General features: G+C 36.2%; 1 protein-coding gene across 5 annotated transcripts in view; it reads right to left on the bottom strand.

The window, feature by feature from the left end:
• Nucleotides 1-1,134: 1,134 nt before the first annotated feature.
• TFPI (tissue factor pathway inhibitor) overlaps nucleotides 1,135-18,264 on the bottom strand; it is an 82,915-nt gene continuing 65,785 nt past the window's right edge. For 4 of the 5 annotated variants that reach the window (XM_050899770.1, XM_050899771.1, XM_050899769.1 and 1 more), the window contains 6 exons: nucleotides 14,574-14,612; nucleotides 11,187-11,363; nucleotides 10,015-10,086; nucleotides 9,437-9,529; nucleotides 1,848-2,030; nucleotides 1,135-1,477 (listed from right to left, as the gene is read on the bottom strand). In XM_050899770.1, the coding sequence (XP_050755727.1) occupies nucleotides 1,365-1,477; nucleotides 1,848-2,030; nucleotides 9,437-9,529; nucleotides 10,015-10,086; nucleotides 11,187-11,363; nucleotides 14,574-14,612 (677 nt within the window). In that variant the 3' untranslated portion in view covers nucleotides 1,135-1,364. Of the gene's footprint in view, nucleotides 1,478-1,847; nucleotides 2,031-7,929; nucleotides 8,150-9,436; nucleotides 9,530-10,014; nucleotides 10,087-11,186; nucleotides 11,364-14,573; nucleotides 14,613-18,264 lie in introns of those variants that run through there. The other variant, XM_050899773.1, reaches the window with a different exon arrangement.

Below are 18,264 nucleotides of genomic sequence, written 5' to 3' on the forward strand. Positions count from 1 at the left end.
ATTTAGAATGCATAAATGCTTTCATTTTCAGCAGTAAAGCTTAGCCTCTTCGCGGACTTAGTCCAAAGTTCATCAGGTGGATAAAACATAGGTTTTCTGAAATCACACATGCGATTCATAGTGCACAGGCAAAGGCAGCTTAGTCCAACAGATCTTTATTATTCTGTCATTGCTGTCCTTGCTCCTTGCAGTAGTGTCCGAGCCCCTCACATCTATTTCAGCTACTTATTTCCACACCACCTCTCACAAACAGCAGTGTAACTATCCTCAGTAGTTTTAAGCATAAAGAGAAAATGTGATACATTAAAAAAAAAAATTTACAACATCAAAGAAGATAGGGAAGAGATTAAAAAATATCCTGCTATCTTTTGTTTCATAGGCAGCAAGGTGTTTCTAAAAACCTTAATAGGAAACCAACTACCTCTTTATTTTTTTTTTTTTTCCTTTCCTTTAGAAAAAGTCTCATTATAAAAGATTTACCCAAGATCAGAGAGGTGCCTTGCAGAAGGGCAGGAACTGTACCACTGTTTCATGTCAGTCTTAAAAAAACCCAATCAAAAAACCCCTCAAAGTCAACTGGAGAGTAAGCATAGTGTTATCTCTAAAGCAACAGTATTTATTTCTATGAAAGGAATTTGTTCTGGTTTTTGTAAAAATTTAATATGTATTTCTGGAAATTATTAACTTGCTAACCATGAGTCTAGTTCAGTAACAAGGATAAAAATCAATGATCCCAGCAAATATATTTTTAAATCTTTGCAAATATTTGTCACATTGCTTCACACATTTACAACTTTAACACTCTCTTTATGGTTCTTGGTGGGTTAATTCTGATCTCACATTCATTTTACAATAGTGTAATTATATGCACTTTGATGGAGTTAAATCTAGCTTGCATAACCTAAAATAAATCTGATTAAAACAAACCCAGTGTCTATTTCCTCTTTATAGCAATACACCTATCTTTTAATCTATGACTGAAGCAATCATGCTTGACAAGTGATTACTCTTTGACAAGCATTATGCTTTCTTTAGCACAAAAATAGATTTCAAAAAAGAATGATGGGGTAATAAAGTAAATTTGAATCTTGTCTACTTTTTAATCATTATGAGTTATACACCCACACACTCTGTTCTGTCCTGTTTCAGCTCTGACAATTATATACAATCAAACTACAGTTTAAAAGCCTTTATCAAAGTAAAAGGTAATGTTTATTAACATGAATGAGAAATACATAACAAAAATATAAGCAGCTTAATAATATGTAATCAAAATAATCAGTACAGTAAATATATTTAAATGGTGTACACTAAAGGCTTTCATTCACAGGTGAATAGTAGTTTACTTCGCATTTCCATAAAAATCAGAGTTGTATTCTTTCAGGGATGATTTCCTCGCCCAGAGCCTTTACTGACTGTTTCTTTCTTTTCTTCTTGATTTTTATTAATCTTCTTTCACCTTTTTTTTTATTGAATCCTAAAGGTAAAATGAAGAAAGTAAGATTAGATGCTGTATGACTAACACATCCAAGATTATCAGAAATGAGACAAGTCTTGTTTTCAAGAAATATTCTTAAAAAAAAGAAAAAAGAACATTGTCTTACCTAAAGTCTTCATATGCCTGACCAATGCCAAGTTGTCTCATTTCTGTTCTTGTACACTGTATTTTACTGTCCATCTTTCTCTCTCTAGCTCTGTCTCTCTTCTGATTTCCATTTTCACTTTTCTAAGTTTTTCAACTATTACATTTTATCAGGCCAATACTTACTGCCAAAAGTTGCAAGAATGTTTCAGCCTGCATAATATTTACCTCTTATGATAGTCTGTGGCAGTATCGCTTCCCATACCTTTCTTGCAGATCCTCAAACACGACTTTCTGGAGGTGAAATTATTTTCATTCCCACCACAACCACTGTAGCTAAATGGGCGACACCTTCCAGTTGAGTAGTTGTAGAAAAATCTTAACTCTTTGGCTCTACAAAGTCCTCTGTCCATAGGGGTCATGCACAAAGAAGGGATAAGGGGTGGTTCTGGAAATATCAAGAAAAACAAGGTTAGAGACAACACTGCAGTTTACCAGTTTTCTGTTATGTTGATATTTGATTGAAGCTCACAGAACTTTGAAATTTATATGACATTTACTGGCAAATTTAATTCTGTCCTCCTGAAAATCCAGGGTACTTTACATAAGCGTCTGGGTTTTTATGATTACAAAAAATACCACAGCAAATGTTATTCTCTCTTTGAATTCCAAAAGCCAGCCAAAGCTTACCTGAAAGCAAGGTTTGTTTCCTATATATTTAGTGATAAAATTGCCATTTCTGTGATAGGAGATAGTATTCAAATTCAATTAGAGAAGTTTCAAGTGAAGTATTTGTAGGAAGTGAAGTGAAATAAATTAAACTTGGACAGCTTTAAAAATATGGTAAATATTTATGATAATTAATGAAGTGAATTTTCCTAATTACTGCTAGACAGTCTGAAATCAAGTAGAAGGTAGAAGTACCCAGCATTTCCAATGTAAGATTCAACACCTCAATATTGGGTTTGTCATATGAATACAGAAAGCTTGACCTAAGTAACAGAAACCAGTCCATTGGAAAACACTGAGCAATTATCAAGAAATAGCGTGTAACTTGCAGAATAATAAAGGATTGAACATGAAGAATAAGTGCACAAAGTGACTGAGATGCTGGTGCTTTAGTGCTGCTATTAGGTTTTTACCATTCCAAGGAGTAGGCTGATGGTTTGTTTCTTCAGTGTCGCTGCAAGCGAGAGTATGAGAACTGAAACACTGGAAGATGAACCTGAGGTATCCAAAGTACCTGGGCACTGGAACAAGTTCAAGAAGCAAATCCATGCCGGAATTCCCAAACCCGGAGAAACTCCATCATCTATCACCCTGGAGTGACTCATATATAAAATTAGAACTGATACAATTGCTGCACAGGATGCAAGAAACTGAATGGGAGCCATTATATCATCAGTTATGAGGGACCTAAAGGAGCACTGTTTTCCTTCAAGTAGCAGAATTGAGATAGCTGAGATCTGAATGCATAAATGGAAACATGAAGATAGTCAGATGGCCTTCTTGAAGTTACAAAGCCAGGTAGAAGTGGTTCAGAAGAAAAACCAAGTAAAAATTTTAGGGAATAATTTGGTTACAACAGAGCTGAAGACATCCTGTTGTCACAAAAGTGGAAAGCAGATGAGTTGCTGAAAGCAAGAAGTTATGAATTAACTTGGGCAACAAGAGGCTGACAAGAAAATGTCCAAAAAGAACATGCTATATCTTATCTGTCTTACACATATTACACCTGCTGAAAAAGGTTCATCTGACAAGTAAAATAGCTGAACTGGCATGGTGAAAAAGTATGAAAAATTGCTGGGAAAGAAATAGAATAGTGATTTACAGAAAGCTAAGACAGCAAAATGAAATTAATATATTTGAAGCTGTGCTAGCAACATCATACTATTCAAAAAGAATCCTGAAATGCAAAAACTGAGTCATGAGTTGTTTTTTCAAGATCGATTAAGTTAGTTTCAGGTTGTAAAATAAGCACTACTTAATTTCTTTTTATAACTGTGACATTATTCTAAAAGTAAGGTTCACTCTGCATCCAGAGTAAGAACCCACAATGTGATACAATTTATGTTAAATCTACTGTTTTATTTATCATGAAGATGGTAGTTAAATTAACTAATGCAATGCTTTTGGTACCACTCTGAGAACTCTTGTGCCTAGAACTAATTTAATCTCTCTCTAGCTGGAGAAGATGTTAGCTTTCAAAGCATACGTTCAGCAACATTAAAAAAAATGCTTACCTATTTTAACCTGTTAATTTCTGAACCTAAAAAGAACAAAGCAGAAAGGCTTGCCAGTGATGAAAGGGCCAAACAGCATAGGCTTGTTAATGATATAACAAAATTTAAATATATATTTTTTAATGTAAATTACTTATCTGGTATGTGGAATTTTCCAGAGAGACTCCACAGTCTCCTCATGAAGGAGTTCTCACAATGACTGTAAGCTTTAGGGGAGCCATGGAGCCAGTGATGTGGTTACTGGCAAATAAGGACTACCCACGTACATATAATGCAACTGGCAGAGCGGCATCCAAATGCTATTCAGAATCCCTCTTGTACTTTCTAAAAATTATATTGTTCTTTGTCTAGATCATTGCTAGATAAATGCCCCAGATACCAAACGCTATTCCTGTTCATCTTCAAAATATCTGCATGTTCTTTACACTCGCATAAGCAAGCAGCCCATGAAGAAAACCTCTTGGTTTTGCCATATAGCAGCCATTTTTTTCAACCTAAGAGTATATTAAAATAAAAATGAAATGACTTATCAATTTCCTGTCTGCTGAGGATCATAAAAATTATGAATTGATTTTAATATACTGATCACTAAAAGACCTGTTAACTTTAAGTTACTGTAAACATAAAATATATACTGTGTCATGCCCAGCCCAACATCTCTATTGGCAGGACAATCTACAAGCCTGTGAGCCAGTACATTAACATAGTCACTGGGAGCATCAGATCCAGGTAAGTTTCCTCTGTTCAGCCCCAGCTTCTAACACTGTACTTATATATATGATGTTACAGTAAGTTTAGATATTATGCCTGTTCTTGAGTTTCCCTCTCAAATGTTTTGGTTTTACAAGCTCATTTTTCTGAGAGTTGTTGAAATGTTTTATCTCCTGCTTTTTCTATGAAGGAAAAAAGAAGAAGAAAAAAGCAAATCCCACAACCCACAAAACTATCCAGAGAGGAAGGGGTACACACTGAAAACAATAAAAAAAATAGTAATACATGTCTCACTATCAGAATTATTTTCCCCTAATCTAGTCATTACAGGTCTATGAATTACAGATATCAACTTTATTGAGAGACTACTTGAGATAGAAATGCTGTTTTTAACTCTACTTTTTTTTCTCAATTTAGATTACATTTTAGCAATTTTTTTTCACAGTGCAAGTAGCATTACTCATTACATAACTCATTACATGTTAACATCAAGTGGATCATATGAAACTGAAAATTAATAAATGTCATTAAATGCTTTCTAACTTTTTTATACACACAACTACATGGCCCATCCTATGGCCTTTGATGCAATTTCTACAGAAATCAATCAGTTATTTACATTGACAGCAACAAGCCTTAAGACTCGGGCTTTACCCTTGTGTTCATGCTATTCTGTTTATCCAAAATACCTGATTTAAACAGGTTTTACATATCCAATAGCAAGCTCATAAACTTGGATTTGCTATGTATAGTATTTGCCAAAAATATGCGACATAAGTCAGGTCATGAACAGGCACAGCAAAAAAGAATTTACAATTCATACAGGCAAAGGACAAATGAAAGCCTCCAAGCTGAGTTAGTCAAACATTTCCAGGTGTAAAGTTTTCTTCTGGAAAATGCTGATACAATGAAATACAAACTTTTCCTCAGAAACACGCCAATTCCATCAAAAACGTTTGAAGGAAATTAGAGCTTGGAACCCATCTCAAGTGGAGCTTGGGAACCGGAACTCGTGCCACCAGCTCTGCAGGAGCTTCTCAAATGGGTTTCAGGCTTCACAACAGCAAAACACAGTGTAGATCTTTCTGTTATCTTTCTGTTACTTCTTCTTCTTGATGATGCAGATGTTTGGACTGATTTTGTTTTGGTGAGAGAATAAGACCCAAAACTGCAATATTTGATATTTTGTTTCTGAAAAAATCAGTAAACTAATTATATGAAATAAACAGTAGATAAAAAAGGCTATTGTTCTTGCCTATAAAAAGACTATCGTATCTTAGCCTTCACTGCTACCTAAACAATCTTTAAACGTGTATGGTTTAAGATTTAATTCTTATAATACGGCCTTTTCTTGAATCCCAGACACCCCTCTCTGTGGTGTGAACAGATGACATGATCATACTTCAGAATCTCCAAAACATGCATATTCAGATATAGACTCATCTTTATCAAAAATAATCCCAACCCTGCATTGCAACAATAATCACTATCCCTTAGGCTTAGCTGGGGTTGTGTGACAATGAACTGTTCATTGATCACAGTACAAAAGAAGTTTGAAGTCATCTTGGTGAAACAATGCTTACTACATTCTCTTTCGCTAGACACGGGTGTGTGATGTTCATGAAGCTTCAGATTTATTGCCAGATTTTTGATATATGCAGACTTCGGTATCTCATTTCTGGTTGCAGCAAAGAGAAAATAAAAGAATCTTCAAGTAGACAAGCTATTACAAAAATAATGAGTCATCTGCACTTGACAGTACTCTATAGGCATAAATTGATGCAGATCCACTATAGCGAATAGAACTGTGTCAATTTATATCAGCAAAAGATATGGCCCTGACTTTGAGAAGTAAAACAGGAACTGCCTCTGTGTGCCATTCCGTATTTGCTGAGTTGAAAATTGACTTTTGATCCTGCATCCCACTTAGATCTCACAAATCAAATGCAGAGTATAGCACTCGTAATTTCCTACCATAGGCCACTTTGTATAATCTAAAAATGAAAGGTTTGATCCTTGGCTTCAATTTCTCTTAACTTTCCCAGAATAAAAGTTATTTTAGATCTTGCAGCAGAGTAAGAACAGAACAATCTTCCTTCTCTGCAGAAAGTTCATTGCTGAGAGATAGCACTAGAAGTTTCACGTTTATATGCAGGAAAAAAAAAGTTTGTTCTGTTTGGCCATAGAAGAGTTTAATTTTCTGAAGATCAAGAACTTTGTTGGAAATCTATTAATCTGATATCATTACAGAGTTATACATACCACCAATAATATGTTTTTTCTTGAAATCAAGATGAAATAGCATCTCAATTGTGAGGTAAGGTATTGTAGAAGAGATAACTCCTTGCAGATTTTTTTTTTTTAATAGTGGTCATGTATTTAAAAAAAAAAAAAAAAAGAAGATACATAGCCAGGCTAATATACATGTAAAATAGATGTTACAGTGGCAGACCAACTACTTTGCCTGTGCTTGAGAAGATGGGCATCAGCCACTCCATCCCAAACAGTCCATCCTGACCTCATATGCGCACAGCCAGATTCTTGTCCCTCACTGAGGGCCATGGGGAGTCACAGTGCATGTTTGTGTGAGAGAGCTCTACCTTGCAGCTTCAGTTTACACATCTACCTCTAGTAATAGCAGGAATGGAGGCTATGTTCTCCACATCTCTGTGGAGAAATCAGCTGTCAGTTTTGGCCCTACCCTTTCCTTCCCCTGTAGTGGGATTGCACAAAAGCACAGAATTTTAGCCCAGCAGCCTGAAAGGTACAGGCTGATAAACAGAATGGCAGCAGGTGGCTGCACGGGGCAGGCTAGTGCAAGACAGAGAAAGGTTATATAGTAGGGAAGAACCTGTGGGGTCTTCAGACTTTCCAGTGAAACACACTGGTCCTTCCAAGGTGACATTTCTTACCTGACCCATCCATCTACACTGACTCCACCTACCCTTGTTCCCTGACCCTTTCTTCCACCAACCTTCAAGTCTTCTCTTTCTCTTACCCTCATCTCTCCCTCCCAAAATCTGCTCTACGAGAAAATTCACTATTGCTGACACAACCAAGAACCCTTCCGTTTCCTCTGAGAAAACATAGTGAATCATGCCCTTTTGCTTGTATAGATTAGTTGTTTTGGGGATTTGGGGATTCATATTATGAGTAAAAACCTTCAGGGAACGTGTACGCTCTTATGTCCCTAGACTTATTACCAGACCTTCAATCATTCAAATATTTTTCAGCAAAATAAGTTGCTGAAAGCTTTCCTGTTTTATACTCAGTCATTTTAATAACAGTGTATTGATGCTTTGTATGTGGTAAACAATCGAACTATCACAGAAACTTACCTCAACCCAGCAGTACATGTGGATCACAGCGCAAGCAAAAAAACAGAATACAACATACATTCAAGCTTTATTAGACATACCATTCTACGCAAAGAGCACAGGAATGTTAACCTACTTGTCCATTATCTTACAGATCATATAAAACACAAATGAATCTGTAAGCCATCACTGAATCCCCAAAAGTACAAGTAAGTGTAAATGTGAAAAAAACAACAGAAATACTTGGTAAGAACGCTCAGGCTTTTTCCAACTGTTTCTTGTTTCCTCTTGCACAACTGTGGATCATAAAAATGACATGCCTCAAATTCAATCACCCTTTACAGTGTGAGCAAGTACCAGCAATCTATAGTGGACAGCGTCTAGCTGCAGAAACTGTTAAAACTTAACCCTCTACAGTAAAATGTAGATTCTCATCTACATTATAATACATAGTGCAAAAATACCTTGAAGCAGACACAAAATTAATTCGCACTCACTTTGATTATACTCAAACCAAGAACTGAGTTTAATATAGCCTTAGTGAAAACAAAAATCTATTATGATAAATATACTGTGCCGTATTCCAAAATCCAAATATGGTCCTTTTTTAATGGGTAAAAGGAGCTTTAAATCAGCTGCCAATTAGATCCCCACAAAAACATTAATTTTGAATAGAAGAACTCTGCATCACTGCTTTTGCTCTTGGTCCTCAAATTTTTGTATTTATCAGACCTTCAGGAAGCTCACACTTTCAGAAAAGGACAAGATGTGGTCAGTCTTCCACTTTCTGATATTTATGGAAGATCTGTAAGTAGCAATATATTTCTATGCTTTGACTTTCTCTGCTTATCAAAACATTTGACATAGACGGAAGCCCATTCTTTAATCTCAGATATGTTGGAAAATGGGTGGAAATGTGTCCTAGTTTCGGCTGGGACAGAGTTAACTCTCCTCTTAGTAGCTGGTGCAGTGCTGTGTTTTGGATTTAGTGTGAGAATGATGTTGATAACACACTGATGGTTTAGTTGTTGCTAAGTAGTGCTTATCTTAAGCCAAGGACTTTTCAGTCTCCCATGCTCTGCCAGCAAGCAGGTGTGCAAGAAGCTGGGAGGGAGCAGAGCCGGGGCAGCTGACCTGAACTAGCCAAAGGGGTATTCCATACCATGGAATGTCATGCCCAGTATATAAACAGGAGGAGTTGGCCGGGAGGCGTGGATCGCGGCTCTGGCATCGGTCAGCAGGTGGTGAGCAATTGCATTGTGCATCACTGGTTTTTTTTTCTCCCCCCTCCCCCTTCCTTTTTTTTGTTATATTCCTTTTCATTACTATTATTATTCTAATATTTCATTATTATTATTGTTAGTATTATATTTTACTTTAGTTATTAAACTGTTCTTATCTCAACCCACAAGTTTTACTTTTTGTTTTTCCTTTCCTCCTCCTCACCCCACTGGGAGAGGGGAGGGGGAAACGGCTGCGTGGTGCTTAGTTGCTGGCTGGGGTTAAACCATGACAAAATGGAAAAGCAATCCAGAGCGCATATAAAAGACCAAGAGCTAAGAACTGCAAAAGTGAATTCTTACCAAAAAAAATGGGAAACTGGTTGCGCTCCTCCTTTGGGGAACTACTGTTCAGAGTGCTGGACTTCTCATTTGGAGCAGTTGGCAACAGATTTACTAAAAGGAAAAAAAAGAAGGGATGAAACAGTAAGTGACAGGTTATCTAGACACAACAAACCTCTGAAAATAAGCTATGATTGGTACCCATTTGACTTGCTCCATGCCAGTATTAATACCACTAAAAGGCAGCATTTCTTTAAGTCCCAAAGGCATAGGAAACTGATGTGCTGAGGCGACTTTGGGATGGATTCTTTTTTCTTCTTTAATTTTACCAGTGTAAGATTTAAATCAAACATGGTTTAGTAATGTTATTTTTATATTACTAGCAGACATTCTAACCTTCGCAATTGTAAGCCTTTTTCAAAATATGTATTACTGACAAGAAAATGGCTATGAAGCTAGTTTTAAAGTTACTGACTTCACTGTGCTTATGTATTTTAACTAACATACATATCTTCAAATAAACAGGAGAATAAGTGGACAAGCCAAGGAGTGACTGTGTTAAAAAAGGATAACTATAAACAGCAAAAGCAAATTCTTACAAAAAACACCAGGGAACTGGTTGGGTTCTTCTACTGGGGAAGTACTGTTCACAGTGTTAGGATGCTCTTCAACTGGAACAAAAGGAAAACAATAAGGAAAAAAACACAAAAAACAATTGGTATCAGCGATTCAATATCACTAAGGTAAAAACTTCCATCTATTTAAACCATGGCAATGGCCCCTAATCCTCTCTTTCTTCTTGGGTATTCATGCATATTTACATGGAGGTGTTATTTCAGATTAAAGTCAGGGAAAAAAAAAAAGCATTCTGCAACTTTTAGTCCAGAAGGTAAACATGGAATCAGAGCCCAGGAAGAAATGCTTCAGCAAAGGTAGGGGAAAAGCACATGGCTTTATACGTATATCTTTTAAAAAGTCTTTAAAAAAGAACCATAGTGAGTCTTTCCTATTCTAAATGTGAATAAACTCAAGTTCCCCTTGCCAAAATGACAGATTATGAAACAGTCCTGGAAAAAGGCCCGCTAGAGACAAGCAAGACAAAAGGGTCTGGAGGCTCTGAGTGGGAAAATGTATTCGCCCTATGAATAAAATGAAGTACTTTGTGAAGGGGAGAGGAGTTATGAAGGTTACTATATTCTGATATAGAACATTTCATAGGAACTAGTAGGACGAGGAAGTGGATGAGTGATCTATGGTCAGTTTGAATGGCTGTTTTGTAGCCTAAGCTGCAGAGCCAAATCATTCAGAAGTGAGGGACAGGTTTCCCATGATTCTTTGGTGGGAAGCTAGCAACGCACAATAACGAGACAGTACAAACAGAAATTCCTATATCAGCACCTCTTTTCATTACAAGACTTGGTTTGAAAAGAGTATATTCAGATGTACAGATTAAAAAGTACATATTAGCATTTTATGATATTATAAAGCCAAGCAGCTGGCAGATTTTAGATTAACTGTCATGAGAAAAGTAAACAAGTAGGAATCCTGTAATATTCATTAAAGTTAATAGTACCTATCAGATTTTTTAGTTTATATTTTTCATTTTTGTATTTTTATTTTAAAAAAAATATATAATTAATCTTAATTTCAGGTATAAATTATTGCCACCTCAGGGTACCCTAAGTTGCCTTTTTTTCCATGCAAGATACCTTCAAAACACAACACTGTTTATACAAGAATAAAACTAAGAATAATAAGGACAACAACTTACAGTTGCCTTGGCAGGTAGTCTGGCATTCTTCCAAATTCTTGAAGTTGTTCTGGTTTCCTAGGCACCCACCATACTTGAATATTTCACATAACTTTGTCTCTTTGTTATAGAAATACCTGGAAAAATAGCCTCGGCAGATTCCAGGGTCTTTCTCATGAAAGCAGAAGTCAGGCTTTTCTATGAACAATGGTAAATGATGAACAGGGTAGCGGAAGAAAAAAAAAATCAACACACATTCCAGGACGACAATAGAACTGGAGGAAGCTTATAAAATAAACCTGTAACTTTGGACTAAAAACCAACTGTAAAATAACTACTGTTTTATTGTACTGCTTTTGTTCTACATATAACACTGCAGTATTATGCTGGAGCATTATAGGGTCATTTTTATTGCTTTTTTCTCTTTTCAAGTAGCCAGTAAATTATATATTGGAAAATGAGGAATAATGATTCCTTTAAGTGTCCTCCTGCATTGAAGCTCTAAGATGAAAATTAGTTTTTACTCTGAATTAAGACAAGACTTGAATCTCAGCTGGATCATTTGAATCTAAGTACACATTCTTGTCATTTATGTAGTCGTTTTAGTAAATGTTAGTGTGAATTATATAGAAAGCAATGTTAAAATAGAAGGAAAAAGGAAACAGCTTTTAAAAAAGACCAGAAAAAAAATCTAATGATGCATTTTGTCTAGGACAGTCTACTGCTATAAAAGGATACAGGAAACTGTGAGACAGAGCAGCTATTCTATCATTTTTCAGTCCCAGTTCCTAGTCTGCAACCAGTAACTACAATTTCAACCAAGAAAAAGTTAACAAATGAATACTACTGTATGAATGAATACTACTGTAATTTGACTGAATATCAAGGCATGATATCATGGCTTCTGGCAGAGAAGAAAAACACATAGCCATATAATAATCCCCAAATGTCAATTTCTCACCATATTCAATTTTTTCTCAAAATTATATTCTTAAAAGAAAATAATGGAAACAATAATGAAACGTATGTGGAGGTATTCTCAAATTCTTGCTAGCAGATACTTTGAAATATGATTCTTGACCAAGCTGACTTGCAGAGAAAAGTGTATTTAGCCATCATATAAGACAACCATATCAGATGTGACATATAAAGGTCTTCCTTACCTGTGAAACTTAATAGAATATTGAGACTAAAACAGTATGCAGAGGGCTGCCATTTTAATAAAAATGATTATAGAACAATTACTTTGAAGTCCCTAACATTTTTGGAGTAGGTTATGGAGTTGTAAAGAAGTTAATCCTATTACATCTATTTTACCCAAGTATCTATTAAAAATCATTGCTAGAACAAGAATATTATTAAATTCAATTGATGCAAATCATGTATTTATAGAAAACATTATAATAGCTCATAATTAGTGTTTTTCCAAGAAATAATTGTCAATATCTTGTATTTCAATTGTTATAAAGCTTCATGAACAGCAAAATGTCATTTTCAGAGATCACATGTAAAATTAAACCACTAAAATGTTCTTACATGGAGTAACAAAATCAACTATTTTAAGCACTCCTGGATAGCTTAATTTATCACTACAAATTTCATTCTCTGCCAGTAAGTATACATATTCTACAGTTCAGATATTTCACATTTCTTACTATTCAAATGCAGCACCTACTGATGTTCACAGATTTACAAAACTAAGTTCACATAGACGAACAAATATGGAAGGTATGGGCAAGGCATGCAATATGTTTTCAGCTGAGAATGGTCATGAGACAGTTATGTAGACAGGTAGCAGGCAAGAATCTACCAGAGTGGTATCTATTCCATATACCATCTATTAGGAGCTCACAGACAATAGGAGCTACAGAAACAATTCTTTCATCAAACATTATATAATATTGTGAAATAACAGAAAAAGATTATTAGACAGATATTAACTGAGAAAGGAAGGTGGATAATAATAAGGGTACGTAAAGTAGCCTACAGGATTATCACTGATTCTTAAAAACAGCTGCTCTTCATTTAGAAAATCCTTATATTAAAATGGTTCTTGCAGAAAAAGGAAATGAAGTTCAAGTAAGTTGAGCTCACAGCTAACTTTTATAGCCACTTTTGAAGAGAGAGGTCATGAAGGCAATATAATCCTAACTATACAAACTAGTATTATACTTCTAAATGCCATGTCTTTCTCCAGAGACTCAATATTCAAGACCACATTACTGGAAACAACAGTAAATATGTAATGAGGCTGATGATAGCCACGAGCTGAATTTAACAGGATATGTTCTGTTTTGTCATTAAAAGCAGGGAACTAGGGTCAGACCTTAAAGGAAGTAGTGCCAAACATCTGCAGCATCTGTGGAAAATCAACTTTAGTAACTTCCATAGCATAGAATCACGATTTTTTTTTTTTATGCATTAAGAATGGAAAAGACAGTAGAAAACAGGAAAAGAAAACCATCATCTCAGTATGAAAATATTCCAAATACCATTCTGTAAAGATAAATTATTTAATTAGTCTATTTTAAAATCTATGTGCAAATATTGGTATTTCTGCAAGGAGTTAAATGCACACCAATTCAAGAGGAAGCAAGTGAAAGGAGGGATGAAGGAGGGTAAGCAGAGAAAGAGGAGCTGACTTGTGAAGAAATTTACTCAAGTCTGTATTCGGGGAACTCTGGCTACCAGCATTGGGCCCAATCCAGATAAGTCTCTAATGTGGAAAGGGGAAGGGTGGAGTAGGTCTTCACAAGCTCTACTGTAAGTGTCAAATTTAAATATCCTTGTTAGGAACATAGGTTACCTCAACAGACCAACAGTGTTTCAGGCAAGTGATTCTCAGTGCTTAAGCATTGGCTATTTAGGAAGTCTGGGTATGAGGCATTTAAATTTCTGTAAACAGTCTGCCCCTTCAGGAGTGGGAAACTTGCCCCCTTGCTTAATGTGTAATTAGGGGATCTGCCCTAACCTCTGTTAGCTCCTACATAGGCAATGCTTGAAAAGTTCTGTTTCAGAGTGATTTTTTTCTATTTTTGCTAACAGTGGAGGAAGCATTTAGATTATTCTCAAAACACACAGTAAGAGTTCCACATCATGGCTAATTATACAATGCTTGAATCTCTGCAGAGGCCTTCTTTTCTCTTTATTGAAGAAAGAGAAAAAAAGCGTCATGATGCGTTTATTTTGGGGAGAAGAGATTGCAGCTACCATCTTCAGTGACTACAACTGTCCTCAAAGTCTTTGATGAATACAGAAGAAGAAGATTAGGAGTAAGAACTCACTTTAGCCTGACATTGCTGGTTTTCTTCGGAGGTAGCTTGGAACAATACATAAAGAATTTATCAAAAGAAGCTAAATCCCTTATCGTGGTATGAGAGTCTTAGATTACTATGTAAACATATTTACCTTTCTTAATTTTTGCTAACATCATCTTCAGAGGCAATTCTGCAATATAAATAAAAAGAAAAGTATTTAGCAAAAGCAGACATGTTAAGTCTCACCTGTGATACCAGGTTGCTTAGCAGTGACAATGAGCACTGAGGAGGAAGAATACAGCACCTCTTCCCCTTCTTTCTTCTCTTTATTAGAGAAGTAGCACAAAAGCTTGTTCTGGAGGACTGAAGTATCATTTCCTTTGTATGAGAAGACCTGCTATATTAGAAACTTGAGGATATGGAAAGTACTATCTTACTCCTCTTTTGAGGAGGATTAGCAGATTAGTTAATTAGCAGTTTAACTTAACCCATCTGCTGTAGCTACTGATACTGCTAATAGCTTTGGAGCTGATCCAGTTAGCAATAAAGACCTCTCTCGTGCTACGCAATTCCCTTTGCTATGCTATGTAGTGTCTGAGTAAAGTTTTCATTATGCTGTTTATGCTATTAAAGCCCATTCAGCCAAGTATCTCCAGCTATCTTTAGGGCAGTATAGACGACAAACTTGTTTGCACTGTTCTTTCAGTGCATGATTAGCAGCGATGAAGTTGCTATTGTCATTTTTAAGGGAGCAGCCTGGGTTTTATTGTACTTCTCAAGAAGCTGGATATATGAGTTCAACCCCACATTCCTTTTCAGCAATTGAAAACAAACCTTCTTCCCCTTCTAGGAGACTGCCTAATCATAAAACTACAAAGGAGTCCAAGGGGAGACCAGCTCAGCCAATGTGTAATAAAGGCTGAAAATTTTTCGGCAGCTGAGAGAGGCAAGTGGCCAAGGATAGCTTACACATTTTCTATTACAGAGATATTTTGCAAGGCACATGAGATAGCAGCTTCTGGACTTCACCTAAGTCATCTTAATTGCATTGCTTCATAATTCTTGTTTTGTACTTGTGCTTTTCTTAATGGCATTATAAAATGCTAGTTTCTCTAAAAGTCTCCTTTGTTTGCTGACCTCTTGCATATGAGAGAAGGGATAGAGTGGTACAGCTAATGCTTTGCTTGAAGTTGTCTTTTGGAAAGCAAATGCAATCATACTGTAATGAAGCAATATATTTGCCTGACCCTGGTCATCTTACTTAGCTACCACAGCCCCCTGTAAGAAGATACCAATTCCCTACAGTACACGCCAAGAGTAGCAGTTCAGTAGCAGAAGCATATTACAACTACTTTCCACTGCTGATGGCTCTTCCTGCTTCAGTGGATACACATCTTCCAGGGACCTGCTCGTAAAGCCTCAGTGTAACCCATGGTCTAGCCTTCTTTGAAACATGAAATAAAAGGGAATTCAAAGGCAAGTACAGACTTTAATCTGAATTTAAATCACATGCATTAGTCTCTCATGCCATGTTTCCCAGAAGGCCTCTAAGTCAGACACCTAAAGGACATCACTACAGCCTCTCTGTGACTTTGTGTGTGACATACAGTTGCTCTGCCCAGCTGGCGAGGGTGGGGGATACAGGAGTGCTGTGCCCTGTCTCAGCTTGGAGGTACCTACTAGCAAGCCCTCAGACTGAAAACAGTTCCTGCTGGAAAGTAGAGTTGCTGCTGTGCCCTTTCTTGTTATGGAAGCAGTAACAGAAGATACTTGAGCCATCTGTATCCTCACCTTTCCTGTAATTTGTAATTTTAATAAGGTCCCCCACCACCCCTATTTATAACAATCTCTTCACAGTCCAAAATTGAAAGGAGTTTTAGCAGTTTATTCTCCACTCGTATTCCAGAGCAAGTGTTTCTAACCATCCTTTATATAGTGATATACCTTCTGTGGCTCCTATTTTAAGTGGTGCTGCTGGTGACCAATAAGCTTTTAGCATTAGCTGTACTGCCCTTGTGTGCCATAATCCTACCACAGTTTTTTATTTTTCTTCTGGAAACATGCCTGTGTTATATTTTCAAAGTGAATCTATCAGGTAGAAATTCTGTCATGATACATTTTCCTTCCATCTCCAGGACAATGCAGCTGGCATCCTTAAAAAAAATATTATTTAAAGACATGACATACACTTTAGAGTGACATATCATTTTTCCAGTGCTTCCTATTAGTAGGAGGCTGTGCCTTCAGCATTTAAACCCATGACCTAAACCATGGACACTCACATCAGGCCATTTCACTAATTTCACTCAGCTGTCACCCTCAGACCAAAATCAGCAATCATACTTTGGCACATGATCTCTACCCTTCTGGCACAGAACAAGAAGAATTTATTGTGAGTTTATACAGGCCTAGAATATTTTAATCTTACTACCACGTCAACAGTGTCTTTTTGCTTCTGCTTTCAGTCAAAAAGCCAAATCCACAGCTGAGTTAATTTCTTCTTTGTAAACAAACTGTATTTCTGAGTAGATCTGCTGTGTAAATAATAGACATTAGAATTGCTGTCATGTCCAGAACCTTTTATCAGTAGGTATTTTCCCATGTTAGAAGCTTAAGTAGCCTAAGATATATATTCACTGCCTTGAAAATTAGGACCTTTGTGCTAGTGATTACATTTGTGATTCTACTTATATCCAGTAAACAATGGAGCATATAGGCAAACTCCTCTTAAAAGTAGCCACTGATTTCTAGGAGACTTGAGTCAGAACCAGGCATCTTGAATTTGAACGCTGTCTTAGAAAGTCTTGGAGCGGTCAACCTGTAGTTGGGCTCTCTGAACTCTCTTGCACGGAATTTAGTCAGTTCTGGGAGTTACTCAATTCTGTCTTTGATGGCTTATTCATTCAAAAATTTTAAAAAGTTGTTCTAATTTAAGGAGCTTGGCAATTCACTCATGTTGGCTCATTTATTCTTGTATTTATGCTTAACATTGGAAAATCAGACGCTTTGACTATTCACGTTATTTCTTCTGAATTTGTATATATATCGCATAACTTCCCTTAAGCTTTTTTTTTAGCAATCTTGACCTTCACATTCTTCACAGTGATAATTGTCTGAGTATCTCTTAGATTTTTCTTTATTTTTAAGAATTTTCCTATCACTCATACTCTCTTTTCAGTCTGATTTCTACAGTTACTAAATAGTGATCTTCCTGCAGTAATAAATACTGGAAACATTAAGTAAGAGGAATATAACCATATACTACAAGACTGCACAGACAGAGCCAGATTTAACAAAAAGAATCTACTGAATTATATGGTTTTTTACTGAATTATGTTGGCAAAAGCAGGTTAACTCATTAGTTTACTTTGGTTTATGGCTGACGGTCGACAGCATACTGTGTGTGCGACCAAACCGTTTTATCTGCTGTTATTCGTTCAGAGAATTCAGAAATAATGAGCCTTTATTGCTCCAGTTCCTCATAGCAGATTCAACACTTGCAGAGTCTTGGATCACTATTATGCATACACCAAATACTGTACTTGGGCTGAGTACCAAGATGTAGACACTAAGCCAGTTCTCATTTTAAATAACTTTCAGTTTTATTCTATGCAGTTATGTCAATTATATGCCAGTACAGGATTTGGTCCAGAAGATCAGTTCCAGATATTGACCCAACATATATGTCAGAATCAAAATAACAGTATTAGTCAAAATAGCAACATTAGATTGAAGAAATAATTTTATAGATCTTCACTCATGGCAGCTGATCATAACTTTTGGATACTTTTCATTCCAAATTCTGTATCTATCAACCCTGCCTTTTTCAGTTTAGCCTTCTG

This window comes from Gymnogyps californianus, chromosome 7 (genome assembly GCF_018139145.2).
Source record: "Gymnogyps californianus isolate 813 chromosome 7, ASM1813914v2, whole genome shotgun sequence".
Classification (NCBI taxonomy): Eukaryota; Metazoa; Chordata; class Aves; order Accipitriformes; family Cathartidae; genus Gymnogyps; species Gymnogyps californianus.